The sequence below is a fragment of the Solea senegalensis genome, unplaced genomic scaffold (assembly GCF_019176455.1).
Source record: "Solea senegalensis isolate Sse05_10M unplaced genomic scaffold, IFAPA_SoseM_1 scf7180000016107, whole genome shotgun sequence".
Taxonomy (NCBI): Eukaryota; Metazoa; Chordata; class Actinopteri; order Pleuronectiformes; family Soleidae; genus Solea; species Solea senegalensis.
In genome coordinates this window covers 7978-23546 of record NW_025321594.1, presented here as the reverse complement: position 1 = coordinate 23546, position 15569 = coordinate 7978, and the positions used below count along the sequence as shown (strand labels likewise).

The 15569-nt window shown below is 39.7% G+C and overlaps 2 protein-coding genes across 3 annotated transcripts; one reads left to right on the top strand and one right to left on the bottom strand.

The window, feature by feature from the left end:
- Positions 1-1405: 1405 nt before the first annotated feature.
- Positions 1406-7680, top strand: LOC122762814 (calumenin-like; the record flags this gene model as incomplete). Its single annotated transcript, XM_044017982.1, has 7 exons — positions 1406-1629; positions 2026-2219; positions 2722-2894; positions 3106-3166; positions 3258-3352; positions 4759-4866; positions 7439-7680. Coding segments are annotated over 7 exons (963 nt in total), but the record flags the coding sequence as incomplete, so codon positions are not given.
- On the bottom strand, positions 7617-14460 carry LOC122762815 (nitric oxide synthase-interacting protein-like). Of its 2 annotated transcripts, none has more exons than XM_044017983.1 (10): positions 14394-14460; positions 14093-14198; positions 12353-12458; positions 11961-12042; positions 11318-11453; positions 10806-10957; positions 9289-9405; positions 8667-8737; positions 8473-8581; positions 7617-8081 (listed from the first exon to the last, which is right to left on the bottom strand). In XM_044017983.1, the coding sequence occupies exons 2-10, from the start codon at positions 14160-14162 to the stop codon at positions 8010-8012; spliced, it is 915 nt and encodes a 304-aa protein (XP_043873918.1). In that variant the 5' UTR covers positions 14163-14198; positions 14394-14460; the 3' UTR covers positions 7617-8009. The 2 variants fall into 2 exon arrangements, with proteins under 2 accessions (XP_043873918.1, XP_043873919.1); XM_044017984.1 differs by having other exon boundaries at positions 14093-14235; positions 14394-14445.
- Positions 14461-15569: the final 1109 nt, after the last annotated feature.

The following is a 15569-nucleotide window of genomic DNA, read 5'->3' as shown; positions in this document are numbered from 1 at the left end:
ACTGATGAATGTGTCACATGTTGGGAAGAAACATGGAATGTTGTGGGTGGATGGAGAACTTGAGAAGCTCCTTCATCAAACTTTCATTTGTCGACTTAAAGATGAGTTGGACTGAGGAGATGATTTATAAAGTAAATGAATAATAGTAATGGCTTCATGCTTTTTATGTTTCATCTCAAATCTCTGTGTGTGTGTGCGCGCGTGTGCACAGATGTTGCTCATTTGCACGCGCCCTGCTGTGAGGATGAATATATGTACACATGGAAGGTTTTGTCGGAAGACACTTTGAAGAACGTGGTAACCATGGGAACTTGCTTGACGTTACAAACTCAACGCCCACAGAATACAAGAATACGCTGATATTGTGATGAGGAATGGAACGTGAGATGCTGTGCGCATGCGTGTAATGTAGACCCGTCGGCATGTACGCGCACGTGGACATGTGAAGTCACTCTGTGTGGACTCGTGAGCAGGTCTTTCTCAGGGCTGAGCCTCAGGTGAATGAATATCCCAGGTGACAGGTACAGTTCCGTTCTCCCTCCATTCAACTGCATCTGAGCACAGGGCTGTTGTTTGTGAGGCTCAGCAGTGATGGTGTTTAAAGGCAGTTAACTTTCATCATGTTGCACATTTGTTTATTCAAACTTCAAACTGGGATGAACACTTTAACCTGTGGAGAGCAGCATTACACACACAGTGTTAGAATGATGATGACACTGATGTATCTGTATATAACAGCTGATACGAACATGAATAAATCATTGAGTGTTTTAACTAAATCCATTTTGACAATGGTCTGCTTTGCCTCATGTCTCTGCTTTGGATATAACAAATGACTATAATGTTCATTATGTGAACATGTGGAAGTTGTAGAAAAAATTAAATTTATTTCAATTTTGACCTTAATTGAAACATAACGTTGTTTTAAAAGCTTTGAATTATGCTTTAATCAATTCCATACTGTTCAGCAAAATGATAGCATAGCATGTCTACGGCTGATCTCTCTCTTTTTTTTATTAAAATTGAAAATCATGTATGGTTTTACCTTCATGTGTGTGTGTATATATATCTATATCTATGTATGTGTGTGTGTATGTGTGTATATATATATACATATATATATGTATATATAAGTCCATGCGCCTCATCCTTCTCTAAGAACATCTCCGTCACACTATGTGGCTCAGCACTGCCCCCTATCGTCACGGCTGATCACACGTTCATGTTAGACAGACTGTGCAGTTCATGTGTCCATCAGTCTCACCTCACCGCTCTCCTGTGGATTTGAACAAAGAAATGTGTAAATCATACAGACAGTAAAGTGAACACATTGATTTTCTCTGATCACTGTTATTATTTTATTTTACTCATTTATTGTGTGTTCCTTTGTGTTTCCTCTCCTCAGTCCGTCCAGATGTTTCTCAGGTTGCTCGCCTCCGTCTGCATCCTTGCAGCTGCAGCTGTTGCCGTGCCTCCTCAGGAGAAGCGCGTCCATCACCACGCTGATCTGAGTGACCACGCCCACGATGATGCTCATGGCTTCCAGTATGACCACGAGGCTTTTCTGGGCAAGGAGGAGGCCAAGACCTTTGACCAGCTGACCCCAGAGGAGAGCAAGGAGAGATTAGCGTATGTTGGCAAAAAATAATATCTTGATTTATTTTTTTTATTTTGACAATTGATCGATATTCAGCCCATGTCCTTTGTTGTCTGAGTTATAACTCATTGATTATTGCTTACAATAATACAGGAAACCACTCTTATTTTTATATTATTTATACATCGCTCTTGTCATTCCAGAACATTTAGTAAAACTTGGTCATGTCAGTGCTTTTTATGCAGTTTTTTTGGTAACTGCACATTTTTGAAAGCTTGTGAATCCAGAGGAACCAAGTGAATGAAGATTATGTCGAAAAGGTTCCGCTCATTTGTATGAAAATGTCTTGTCAGGTTTCATTAACACATGTATGTTTGTAATCATAATTCTGTTAATCACATAAGAACATTGAGCTCATCTCTCCACAGGAAGATCGTGGATCGCATCGACACAGACAAAGACGGTTACGTGAGTCACGCCGAGCTTCAGTACTGGATCAGACACCGGCAGAGACGCTACATCGAGGAGAACGTCAACAAACACTGGAACGACTATGACAAGAATGGAGATGGCAAGATCGGCTGGGAGGAATATAAAAACACCACCTACGGATTCTACCTGGGTAATTCTGCACTTGTTTCTCGTGCCTTACTTTATAGATAGAGCGCTGAGTTACTTTATTTAGTTGATAGAACAGGAATTTGACGTTTGTGTAGCACAGGAACGGTCAGAAGCTTCAAATGTGTTCCAGTTTATCAGAGTGACGAAGAAACGACCAAATGAGGGAGAGTTTACCGGCAGCTCCGCTGTCACTAGTTTTCAGTGTAGATTAAATGGCTGAACTGCTTCTTCTCTTTTAGTGAGAACAAACAACAGCGAGTGCAGTGCATGCTGGGAGTTGTTGTCGTTTGACATTTCTACGACATAGAGGAGTCACTTTTAATAGACATTCATCTTTACAACGGTTTGAGATTCTTCATCATTCTTCATCGTCTGATAAAAGGAAATAATACACAAACAATCAAACCCTTGAACGAACAAAGTGAAGTCTCGTGTTTGTGTGGTTTGATGATTCCACGTGACAAACAGAAAAGCAGGTGACGTGTGTCGCGGTGGTTTTTCAGACGGGGAGTTTGATGACGTTGAAGACAAAGACACTTACAAGTCCATGCTCACGCGGGATGAGCGGCGCTTCAAGACAGCCGACCGAGACGGCGATGGCGTCGCCACGCGTGAGCAGTTCACCGCCTTCCTTCATCCTGAGGAGTTTGACTACATGAAGAACGTCGTCGTGCAGGTAAACACTGTCACATGGTACACAGAAATAATAACTCAAATGTGTTATGATTGACTTTTAATGATTTCTGAACGACTTAATATTCACATTTAAGAAGCTGAAACAATCGGAAATCATGAAACAAACCGAAGCGATTCATCGATGATCAAGTGAGTGACATGTCGATGAGAATCCTCTGCTCAGGACTCATCGTGTCTCTTTCCTCGTGTAGGAAACCATCGAAGACATCGATAAGAACGGCGATGGAAAGATCAGCTTGGAAGAATATATTGGTAAATTGTCTCCGCTCACTCTTTCCTCTTCTCTGAAACCTTGACACCGTCTGCTGTGATGTGATGTGTGTGTGTGTGTGTGTGGTGACAGGTGACATGTACAGCACACCTGAGAGCGGGGAGTCCGAGCCTGAGTGGGTCCAGACGGAGAAAAACCATTTCTTAGAGTTCAGAGATGTCAACAAGGTAAAATCTGCTCGCCTCAGAACACGTGTGTGTGTGTGTGTGTGTGTGTGCTGTCATCATTCAGGATTCAGTTGGACTGAACATAAACTAAGAGTGAGTCCAGAGTGGACAATGATGGTGAAGAAGACAAACAAGGATTTCACTCAAAAATATCAAAGAATTAAAAGCAGCGTCATATATTCTGATGATTTCAGACAGTGGACGGGATCTAGTTTTCCTTGTGTCTCCACTGGCAGCAACAATTACATGTGACAAAGCTTTAATGTTAGTTTGGAGCATACATCAATATAACTAGAGCAAGGACGGTTGTGGGTTTGGATTCTAGTTCCAAAGTCTACACCAATGTGTCCTTGCAAGACACTTAGAGGAAGATGAATGTCTATTAAAAGACTCCTATGTCTATGTATGTATGAAATGTGAAATAAGATTTGAAGTAAGTTTCTTCTTGGTCGAAAGGCTCATGTAGATGAACAACTCCAGCATGCACTGCACTCGCCACAGTCTGGCTGTCAAGTTTAAAAGCAGACAGCTAAGGTAAACACTAACATTAAATATAGAATAAATATAAAATACTAAATACTAAAATACAACAACAGCTCGATCATTGTCGTTTCTCAGTTTACAAAGATGGCGGACACCGCGTTTTGCATTCTGGGAAGGAAGTCTCGCCCCTGGTGAGTGTAGTGAAGTGCAGTTTCAAACCTTGAACCCACGATTGAATGTGTCATTTGACTCAGTGTACGACAAACCTGGAAAAGAAAAACTGATTTTTACAAGTCAGTGAAAACTGAGGGAGGAAGTAAAGTTTTTATAAAATACTACTGATATTGTACAAATACAAAGTACCTGCTCCTGTGAGCACACAGAAAAACTCTATAAAGTACACATCATATGTGTGTTTGCACACGACTGTTGTGTTGTTGTGTTGTTTGTGGAGTGCTCTTACATTAATGCACTGCGTGTGTGTGTGTGTGTGTGTGTGTGTTGTGTGTTGTGTTGTTGTGTGCCGTGTGTTGTGGGTTCTTACATTAATGCATGTGTGTGTGTGTGTGTGTGTGTGTGTGTGTGTGTGTGTGTTGTGTGTACTGTTGTGTTGTTGTGGAGTGTTCTTACATTAATACGTGTGTGTGTGTGTGTGTGTGTGTGTGTGTGTGTGTGTGTTGTGTTGTTGTACTGTTGTGTTGTTTGTGGAGTGTTCTTACATTAATGCACGTGTGTGTGTGTGTGTGTGTGTGTTGTGTTGTTGTACTGTTGTGTGTTTGTGGAGTGTGCACTGTTGTGTTGTTTGTGGAGTGTTCTTACATTAATGTGTGTGTGTGTGTGTGTGTGTGTGTTGTGTTGTTGTGCTGCCATGTTGTTTGTGGAGTGTTCTTACATTAATGCACGTGTGTGTGTGTGTTGTGCAGGACGGTTACCTGGACGCTGGTGAGGTGGCCATGTGGATTCTGCCTGAGGAGGTGGACCATGCCGACAATGAAGCCAAACACTTGATCCACGAGACGGACACAGACAAGGTAGAACCATGTCACACGCTCACTGTCATCCATCATGTGCTGGAGCTGCAACTCATGACTGTTTTCATGAGAGATTTATTTGTTGCTGGAACGTTATATAACAAACAGTGTTGTTCCTCAAAACCTCCAAATAAAGTGATCATGATGACGCCTGTCACTGGTTAGTGAGTGAGACACTGAGTGAGAGGATTAACTGATAATCTGAGTAAATGAAGAGAAATATTGATATAAGTGGCATTTAAACAAAATGGCAACAAAGATTATTAGTTAACAATCCAAGAAAAAGCTCACGATTGTTAAGAACCCGACGAGTGAATGCAGTGAAACAAGACTTGACATCAGGCATGTTCAATGTTTGCAACCCAGCCTTGACATTAGGTCATGTTATCATGTTATCATGATATCATGTTATTATGATATTATGTTATTATATTATCATGTTATTATGTTATTATGTTATAATGATATCATGTTATTATGTTATCATGTTATTATGTAATAATGATATCATGTTATTATGATATCATGTTATTATGATATTATATTATTGTATTCATATTATATTTATTATGTTATAATGATATCATGTTATTATATTATCATAAGTTAATGTAATATCATGTTATTATGATATCATGTCATTATGTTATCATGATATCATGTTATTATTTTATCATTTTATGTAATAATGATATCATGTTATTATGATATCATGTTATTATGTTATTATATTATCATGTTATCATGTTATTATGATGTTATCATGTTATCATGTTATCATGTTATCATGTTATTATATTATCATGTTATCATGTTATTATGATATCATGTTATTATATTATCATGTTATTATGTTATCATGATGTTATTATGTTATCATGATATCATGTTATTATGTTATTATATTATCATGTTATCATGATATCATGTTATTATGTTATGTGATGATGATATCATGTTATGTTATCATGATGTTATTATGATATCATGTTATTATATCATGTTATTAGGATATCATGTTATCAAATTATGATATCATGTTATTTTATCATGATATCATGTTATCATATTATTATGTTATTATATAACGCATGTACACAACATTTGGTGGATTCATTTATAAATTCACATGATGGGAATAAGTGGGTTAACACATAATTGTCACATAATTGTTAACAATTTTCTCTTTCTTTCTTTCTTTCTCCTCCTCCTCCTCCTCCTCCTCTGTCTTTCAATCACAAACCAATCTAACCAATAACAGGATCAGAAAGTAACCAAGAAGGAGATTCTGGCCAACTGGAACATGTTTGTGGGCAGCCAGGCCACCAATTATGGGGAAGATTTAACGAAGAGACACGATGAACTTTGATGAACCTTCACACTCCAGTAGAAGCTCTTTTGGCTTATATTTGTATTATTATAGATGGTTTGGTCACAGGGGCATTTGGGTATTTTGAAGGGGGGTAAACTGTCGTTGTTGATCTACATTCATACACAAAGTCACACAGACCTTCTTAGTTCAGCATGCAATCACATACTGTGTATGTGAGTACAGGTGCTGCTGGTCTTTGTTTTTGTTGCATATGTTATTGTGAGAATTACGTGAATTACGTCAAAAAACATGCAAGAAACAAGAGATTTGATGACCCACTTTTTCTGAACTTGACTGTTGAATAAAATTGTTCATTTTTTCCAACTATGTTTTATTTTGATTCTGCATCATTCAGAGAGTGATTGTGTGCATTTCTCATTTCCTGCCTGTTCTTTGATGGTGATGCTGGTCTGTGTACTGACCTCAGCAGCGGTAACTCAGCTTCATTATCTTCACATCCATTCATTCTTACTCACGTCACTGTCACCAGAGTCTGAAGTACATGTGAGGAGAGAATAAATCTGCCTCAGTCCACACCAGGACATTCTAGGTTCTACCCATGTAATAAATGAATGGGAGGGTGACAGCAAGTCCCAGGGTCCATGAAGGGTGTGGATCACTGACTGCATCTGCAGGTAACCAAAAACCTCCAGGCAGGGAAAAGCTCTGTGGAAGTTTGTGTTTTCCTCCAGAGAACAGTCACAAAGTTTAATATTACATCTGATATGTTTCTGTGCTATGATGTCGTTTGAAACCTGACTGAAAATCTTCAAACAGGCCATTAATGCACAAATATTCACATCATTGATTAGCAACTGCCTTTTCTAAGATTTTTAGAAAGGAAGGGAAGATTAGATATAGATCTGTAATTAGCTAAAACATCCGGGTCAAGGGTCACTTTTTTGAGAAGGGGTTTAATAACTGCTACTTTAAACGTCCAAGAGAGATGAATATACAGCTGTTAATTAAAGGAAACACATCTTTAAACAGTTTAGTGTGGATCTAACTGACCGGTTGGTGTTTAGATGATGAAACTAATGATGTTGTTTGTGAGGAAAAGGAGGATGAGAGCAAATGATCTTGTTGAGAATAAATCTGCCTCCTGTGAAGTCTGTAGCTGACTTAGCTCCAGAGAGCTACACTGTCCCTGTGACAGTGATGCAAATACAAACTGTCTCCATCTTCTGCTCTACTTCTCAGGACGGCCGTCTGCTGCTGTCTGAGCTGCTGGACAACATGGACTTCATCAAGACCAGCACCATCACAGATTATGGAGGGATGAGGGTGGATGAACATGATGAACTGTGAAACACTAATTCCAGCAAAAGAGAAGACTTGTGTTTTTTTGTTATAATCAATGAAATAACTGACAGTTGAACACAGGGGTACAATAAATTTACTGTAATCCATGTGAGATTAAAAGGAAAAAACAATTCACAAAATACGTGGTTATAATTGACATAATACACACAGAAGAGAGAACTCAAATATTTGTTTCCTAATCCTCTTCCCTAAGATCAGACATTTGACAAGCCTTAAAAAAAAGAATCAGATATTAATCCTATACATATCCATTTTAATGATCAGTTCATCTGACTCCACTCCTTTGTGTTGTCCTAAAATGTGATCTGTGTTTCACGCGACTGACAGAACATTTCTTTTATAGTCGTAAAAAAAAGAAAAGAAACACAATGTGTGACACAATGGACACTTTGTCCTCTGTCCACACTCTTAACTGAGCTACAGGAGAATATGCACAGACTCTGCTGTCTCACACTTGCATCACTGGACGAGCTTCTTTGGCACTGAGGTCGGTGCCGGATCCAGCAAAGCCAGTTCCACCCTGACAGAAAGACACGCAGCTCATTAGCATCACGCTCACATCACAACACAGACACAAATAATAAATTCAGACGCTCTTTTGTGGCCGTTGGTCTCAACATGACGTCAAGCAGCAGTGATGTTTCTGTCGAGCGTCTGCTGACCGTCAGGTGGAGCCAGTCTAGCTCCACCCTGAACCTAGCGGACCATTTTAGTACTCCGAGTTTTCCACACCAAAGTCCATAGAGGAAATGAGATATTTTACATAAAACAGTATTGTGCCATGTTTTCAGTAAGAGCATTTTTGTCTAAGGCTGGTTCCTGTTGACAGTATTTAACAAGACATTTTTGGACCATATGATCCCTAACAAGTGTGGACACAGATGTTCATTAAAATAGAAGTGGACACATACCCTCTGCAGGGGTATAATGTCTCTGTCGGACAGTTTGTCTCCCGTTAATGGATCAGTCATGTCTTTCTTGATTAACTTCTCCACACACTCCTGAGTCACCACCGCTCCCCTGAGGAGAGGAGACAGAGTCACACTCACTTACACAACACCAGTCAGCATGTGTCAGACATGGCTTTGGACACGCTGGCACTCACGAGGGTCGTAGGACAGCACAGGGGACACTGTTGGCCAGGGCGTCTCTGGTGACCGCACACACATACCTGTCCTGAACACACACACACACACACACACACACACACACACACACACACACACACACACACACACACACACACACACACACACAGTGGTTTGAACATGACAAACATGTATTTACACTCATATGTCTCTGTACTATATATAACAGCGGGTCAGTGGTAGAGCGAGTCGTCAACTGGAAGGTTGAGGGTTCAACTCCACGCTCTGCTAGTCTACAGGACAAGGTGAACTTGGACAAGACACTAAACCCCATAATGCTGCTGTGCCAGCTGTGTGTAATGAACAGTCATTATCATACACATCATCACCATTATTATGATGCTAGAATTAAAAGTCGACATCAGTATAATGTTTATCAACAGTCTCTGCTGCTGCTCATATAAAGGACATGTCATCACTGACTCTGACTGTCCCCACCTGTCCTCTGTCCCCACCTCTCTGTGTTTATAAAAGCTATCATTGATAAAACATGAGTTAAATATCTTTTTAATAGATAACAAACAGTCACAGTAACTGATCGACTTCTTATAATGGAGCCAGACGTTGACATAAACTGACCTGGCGGGTGAGCAGTGCCACGCGGTGCAGACTGGGCTCGATCGGAGTGAAGCGCACGGTGATGAGCTCATTCATCTTGATGGGTCGTCCTGACATGGGACACAGCACAGCTTTACTCTGGTGGACACAGAAAAGAGACAGAGTGAATGAACTTTACTTCTCAAACATGACTTCAGTCTAGAAACCAGGAACAATATTAATGTTAAACTCATTTGTCTTTGTTAGCATCAACATTAGCTGGTGTGAAAACACGAATGCAACACAGTTTGTCATGGTGTATACATTCTTGCATACTTTGAAGAAAGCTTTAATACAATGCTGCTAGCTAGCTAGCTTACATTTAGCATATCTGCTACTGTAATCGTTGCTTGTTAAACTTTCATCAGATCAAACATCGACGTCATATCATCATATTACCTTTATTTTATTAACAGCTCAAGTTTCTGGCTCTGTGATGGAGGAATGACACTCAACAGTATTTGCATCCAAGATTATGCTATAATATATTATTTACAAGCTATATTCAAGTTCCCAAACATTTCCAGTATTATTATTATTATTATTATTATTATAATAATATTAAGTCCTGTGAAATCTCGGGGAAACTTTCCATTTTTGAAACTTCAAATAATGTTGTAATCCTAGTTTGGATCCAGGGTCGAGCTGCCTTTACTCTTAAACGGTGTCAGTGTGAACCAGACACACACAAAACAAACAGCACGACAACACACGCCATCAACATCAAGGTCCAAACACAGTGTGTGTGTGTGTGTGTGTGTGTGTGTCCACTTTAGAGGCAACGTGTGTCACACATGCACACAAGTAGTATCCACTTTAAAGTGGGGTTGTGTGAGGTACTGCCACAGCAGGGACACGAGGAGACACCATGTTCACCATTTATTTCATCATTAATCAGACTTTTCTGTCTGGAAACTGAAGTTTGAAAACTACTTTGTCGTCTCACCCCAAAGTCGTTTTTAGATTGTGAAAACATGGTAGCTGCTGGTCTGTAACTACCACTGCTCAACTCCATTTGGTATGGCTCAGCTCACTTATGAAGCATTTCCACCGCCTCGCCTCGCCTCGCCTCGGCACGATAAGGTTGCATCTCCACTACAAAAAAGTACCTACTTAACATGGGCGGAGTCATCACTTTAACTTCTCTACAGTTCAGCACTGTTCAGTGGCGCTGTTTAAAAGACTCTGTTAAATATAGAGGTTTCCCTGGTAGTTGTTAGAGATGAACCCACGTGGTTAGGATTGTTAAGTAGTTTAAAGTGATCTATTGTTAAGTAGTTTTAAGTGATCTAGAGTTTGATTAGTGTGTGAGACGTCTCTTCCTGTCAGGATCTTCCCAAGATCCTGACGTTGTTCTGATGGATATCTGATTTACAATTGAGATCTTATATCAGTGCCTCATACAAGTACACTTGTAAACTACCAGCTGTAAACACCAGAGGGCGCCTGTATGAAGCTACAGGTTTTTTTTTAATGAAATCAGAATAAAAGTAACTCACTGGTTTCTTGAGCAGAGTGGGCTTTGCCTCTGGGGTCAGAGAGGGAATCCAGAAACTAGGAAGGCTCTGGCTGGAGGAAGCAGCTGCAGAGCCAGTGGAGGATTCTGCTGAGCTGCCGTCTGTCCTGCTCTTCTCGCTGCCTTTGTTCTGCTCTGGGAGAGAAAATGGTTGAAAAGAATGATTTACCATTATTCACTTGTTTGGGGTTTTATCACAGGTTAGCATGGGCATAGCTTCATTTTGATGAAACTAGAAAACACTAGAAGATGAGAGCGGTGTAGGGTTTGTATCATATCACTTTTGGGACACAAGTTTTTTTAGTTACAAATAAACATTTTCTGGCCGTTTCAGTCCACTAGATGGTGCCAAGTGCCTCACTAGAGCAGTTGTGAGTATATCACAACATGTGATTTTGCAAATACTCTACAAGGCGATAACCAAGTATAAACCGAGCGGCTTCACTCTGATCTTGTTAGCGTGGACTGAAGCACTATAATAATGGGAAGATGTACCTGATGTGAATGGATTGATGGGTTTGGATACGATGCTGTTCTCCATGGTTTTGAACCTCTCCACCTTCTCTCTTTCCTCTGACTTGGACTCCAGCTGGCTGCTGCTCTTCTGGGCTTTCTTCTGCTTTTCATACAGCTACAGAGTAATGAGAGAAAAACACAGTTTAAATGCAAAGAGGAAACTCAGTTTGAAAATACACAAGCACATAAAATATCACACACACACACACACACACACTACTACTTCCTGTCATGGGTATCCTTACAATATCAAAGCTACTTTTATATCTGATATTTCTATGATACTTTTTGTTACCGTCTTGCATGTATTCATAATTACATATTTGTCTGTTTTCTAAATAACTGTTTTAATGATTGAACCATTTCTGACAGAATTCATCTTTTAACTTTACCATTCACTATAAATGTTAGCACAATTCAAGTGACTCGTTGGTTCCTACCTGAGGTGGAGGATACAGGATACTGTTACGAGCTAGGCTGTCGAACACCGTGCTAAATGTTTGATAAGATTGTTAGAAGTTCTCTCTGTGCTTTGTTTGAGGACTGAAATCATCTCTACTAAGCCATGCAAGTGGCGCGTGATCACGTGTTGTGTAGGAGTGGTCAGATGTGCATATTTTACCTTCATTTTTTTGGCAATCTGTGTCTTCTGATGAAGAATGTATTCCAGAATGGCCTGTTTCTCATACAAGTATCCATCTGGCCTGAGGAAAGCAGACAAGACACACCATATTATGTGTGCAATCATGCAATACAATGATTATGGCATATAGCAGCGCTTCCCTAACATTAACAAATGTGCAGAATCAACATTGAACAACACAAATTGATTCCATCTTTTCCCCCCAACACAATTTAAAAACATAGCATATTGTTGCGTTCATTTATGTCCCTGTGCAGGCAGCTCTTTTTCCTCACACACAGACATTCACAGTCACACACACAGGGTGGTGTGAGGGAAAAGCTGTATAACATCAGTAAATGTGAGTGTGTGTGGTGCAGAGAGAAACCTACGTTATGACAGGAGTCTCACAAGGCTGAAGGGACAGACAACAGCAGTCAAAGTCTTTGATTGCATCTTTTCCCAGTCGAATGCTCTGTGTTCCATAACCAGATGCAGCTGAGGAGGAAAGTAAGCACACACTCAAACACAACATGCTCACACAGTGTACTAAAAACACACAGTAACTGACCATGGACTTCAGAGCTTCTGCTTAACAACAGAATTACAATAAGGTTCATGAGCCTATTGGAGAAATTGGGGATTTTAATTCATAACATTTCTTAACCAATTAACTACTCATTACACATGCTTACTTGCTGAACTACCAAGCTGGTTTTCATAAATTAATAGTGAAGGGGTCTATCAACATCTTTTTGTTTTACTAGATCAGGGGTGTCAAACATACGGCCCAGGGGCCAGATCCGGCCCGCCGCAGGGTCCAATCCAGCCCAAAGGATGAATTTGTTAAAATTTCACACTACGATTTAAACATAATGTCAAATACAATATCTTTCTCATCCAGATACCTGTGACTAAATGTTGTGCCTTTTTAGATCCTGTGTGCTGTGTAAATAGTACATTTGGGCACAATATTGTTGAAATTGCACTTATATTTCTCAAGAAATTTCATGTTTTGTAAAAATATCGTTCATTAAATGTAAAACAAATGAGAGAAAAAAGCAAGGAGTTCTTGTTGTTCATAGGTGATTATGCTATTATGCTATTATTTTACTATTTTTACTGGTCCGGCCCACTTGAGATCAAATTGTGCTGTATGTGGCCCCTGAACAAAAATGAGTTTGACACCCCTGTACTAGATACAGTTTATTAGATTGATTTTGCATTAGCGCCATTGAGAGTTCCTACGTTACCATTAGTGAACACCAGTGTGACTCAACAGCTGTCAATCCACTTACATCTGCCATCCTATACTCTCTATTTTACACTATTGGGGAACAAATTTCGTTTTTGTTAAGCCAGAGTCACTGTGAAGAAGCCTGCAGTGGAAATATTATATAACCTACACAATTTCCTATATATAAAATCTAACACCATAGACTTTTATCTCTTCCTAATATTACGGTGACAGAATCACCCTGAACAGAAGTCACTGCACAGCACATTCCCGGGTCGCTCCATACTGAGTGTTATACGTAGCGGAGGTTCCACAACAGGACTTTCTATTCAGTTGGTTATGTGATATAAAACTAGTAAATTTGTGTAAATACATGTTTAGAGTGCAGCCCTTCTGACTTCCGGGTACAACGCAACGGCGTCATACTGATAGTTTCCGGGTCACAACAAAATAAACTCTGCTTGTAACACAATGTCAGAAATACCAAAGGGAAAGAGAAGTAATGACTGAAAGGCTGAGAGACATTGATGAGGAGGAACAAGATATTACTTCACTTTCTTAAAATCCCAAAGTTGATTGGGAGGATATTGGATGTATATATGTGTGTGTGTGTGTGTGTGTGTGTGTGTGAATATGACTGCATATATACATGTTTTTTGTAGTTGTGTGTGTGTGTGTATTTTTATGTAATAGTTCCACGCTCCATACCAGATAATAAAAATCTCAGAAAAGAAAAGAATCAACTCTGCAAAGTCAAAAAAAACAAATGCATTTTGTGTCCCGATTTGCGTTTATTTGCACAGTAAAGGGACCAATTTGCCCAATAAATGAAAATCCTGTGTTATATAATTGACTTAGTAGGAACGCGTTGGAAAGGTTAATCCACTTTACTCACCAGTGTCCTTCTTTTTCTCGTGGTAAGTGTACACCGCTCCAGCCGTGCAGTTCTTTCCATGTCGGGTCATAGTTCCATAAACTTGAGCTTTCTCTCCGTCAGTCGCCTGATGTGGAGGAACAAGGTAGCATCTGTATGTAGCACTGAGCAGTTATGCTAACGTTAGCGGCTAAAGGTAAACTCGTGGTAAAGAACCTGGAGCAAAGCTCGAATTTGACATGACAAACAGTCGCAGACTCTAATAGCTGAAGCTGAATCTATTAACAATGTTAGACAAAGCGGGGAATTAACTGTTTCTTACCTACTACTTTCAGATCTGTACCGGAAACACACACATGCGAAAGTGCGACTACTTCCTCTTCTGCTTCTTCTTCTTTTCTGAGGTCGAATGGCGGCTGGCAAACAACGATATGGAGTCATTACCGCCACCATCTGGTATGGAGTGTGGATCAAAATGCGGATCTAACTGAACTATTACTTTAAAATAAAATAAAATAAAATAAAATAAATGAAAAGGAAACATGTGTCGTTAATGTCGTTAAATCCTTTGTTACTGTAAATACAAAATAAATAATATATATATGCATAACTGTACATACACACGTCTACACACACACACACTGTCCATTCATTTCTGAATATGTAGCTTCCATGTGACATTCTCATCAAACCATATCGCTAAAAGTATTTCACTCGCTCCAATTCCTCATTGTATAATTCCAGTTTTACTCCATCATTAATGATTTTATTTGTAAATATAATCGTCTTTGTTTTATTAACTGAAAATGCAAAGCCACATTTATATGCCCACCCTTCTATTTTAAGCACCTTTTTTCTTCCCTTCTTCCAAATTGTCCCATCATCTGCAAATGAAGTTTCATGAGTTTCATTAAAAGTCCGGCTTCTTCCTTTTACCACAAATGTTTCTGGACAGTTTTGTGGAATGTTATTTTTCGAAGAATTTCTCCTAAATTGAAATATACTGTATAACAATGTATTTTTATTTTATAAGAATAAGTCGGTACTATGTCTGACGTCATCAGAATGCAGACAACCAGCTTTAATGAACAGATTCAGTTACACTGAAAACAACTCCTTCACAAGTCACTAGACGCTCATTTGTGTGTGTGTGTAAAACAAAGTCAAAATTGAGATTAAAAAAACTTCAAACTGTGAGAGACGTTTGGACGGATCTCTATGAAATGTAGGGAACACAGGGTTAACATCAGGGTGCTGACTGGATTGTGAGGACAACTACTACTGGAAGGGATCTAGTGAACACTTTGGACACAGCTAGAGGATCTAGATGCTGACGACTCCTCTCACACAACCACAAAACATCTCAGCAGTCACAACACACTCTGTGTGGTAGACCATCAGGGGGACACTGAGAGGGACACGACTGCCAGGGTCGGGCTCGAGAACGTCTGGACCTCCAGAGTGATGATACACGCAGCCACCAAACTTTGGATCTTCA

What these genes read in the sequence shown, in the direction of transcription:
- LOC122762815 (XM_044017983.1), bottom strand. Translation starts at nt 14,162, where the DNA reads ATGACCCGACATGGAAAGAACTGCACGGCTGGAGCGGTGTACACTTAC. An exon ending in AGATTGCCAAAAAAATGAAG is followed by an intron (nt 11,454 to 11,960) that starts GTAAAATATGCA and finishes ATTACTCTGTAG; the next exon opens with CTGTATGAAAAGCAGAAGAA. An exon ending in CCACTCTGCTCAAGAAACCA is followed by an intron (nt 9,406 to 10,805) that starts GTGAGTTACTTT and finishes TGTGTCCACCAG; the next exon opens with AGTAAAGCTGTGCTGTGTCC.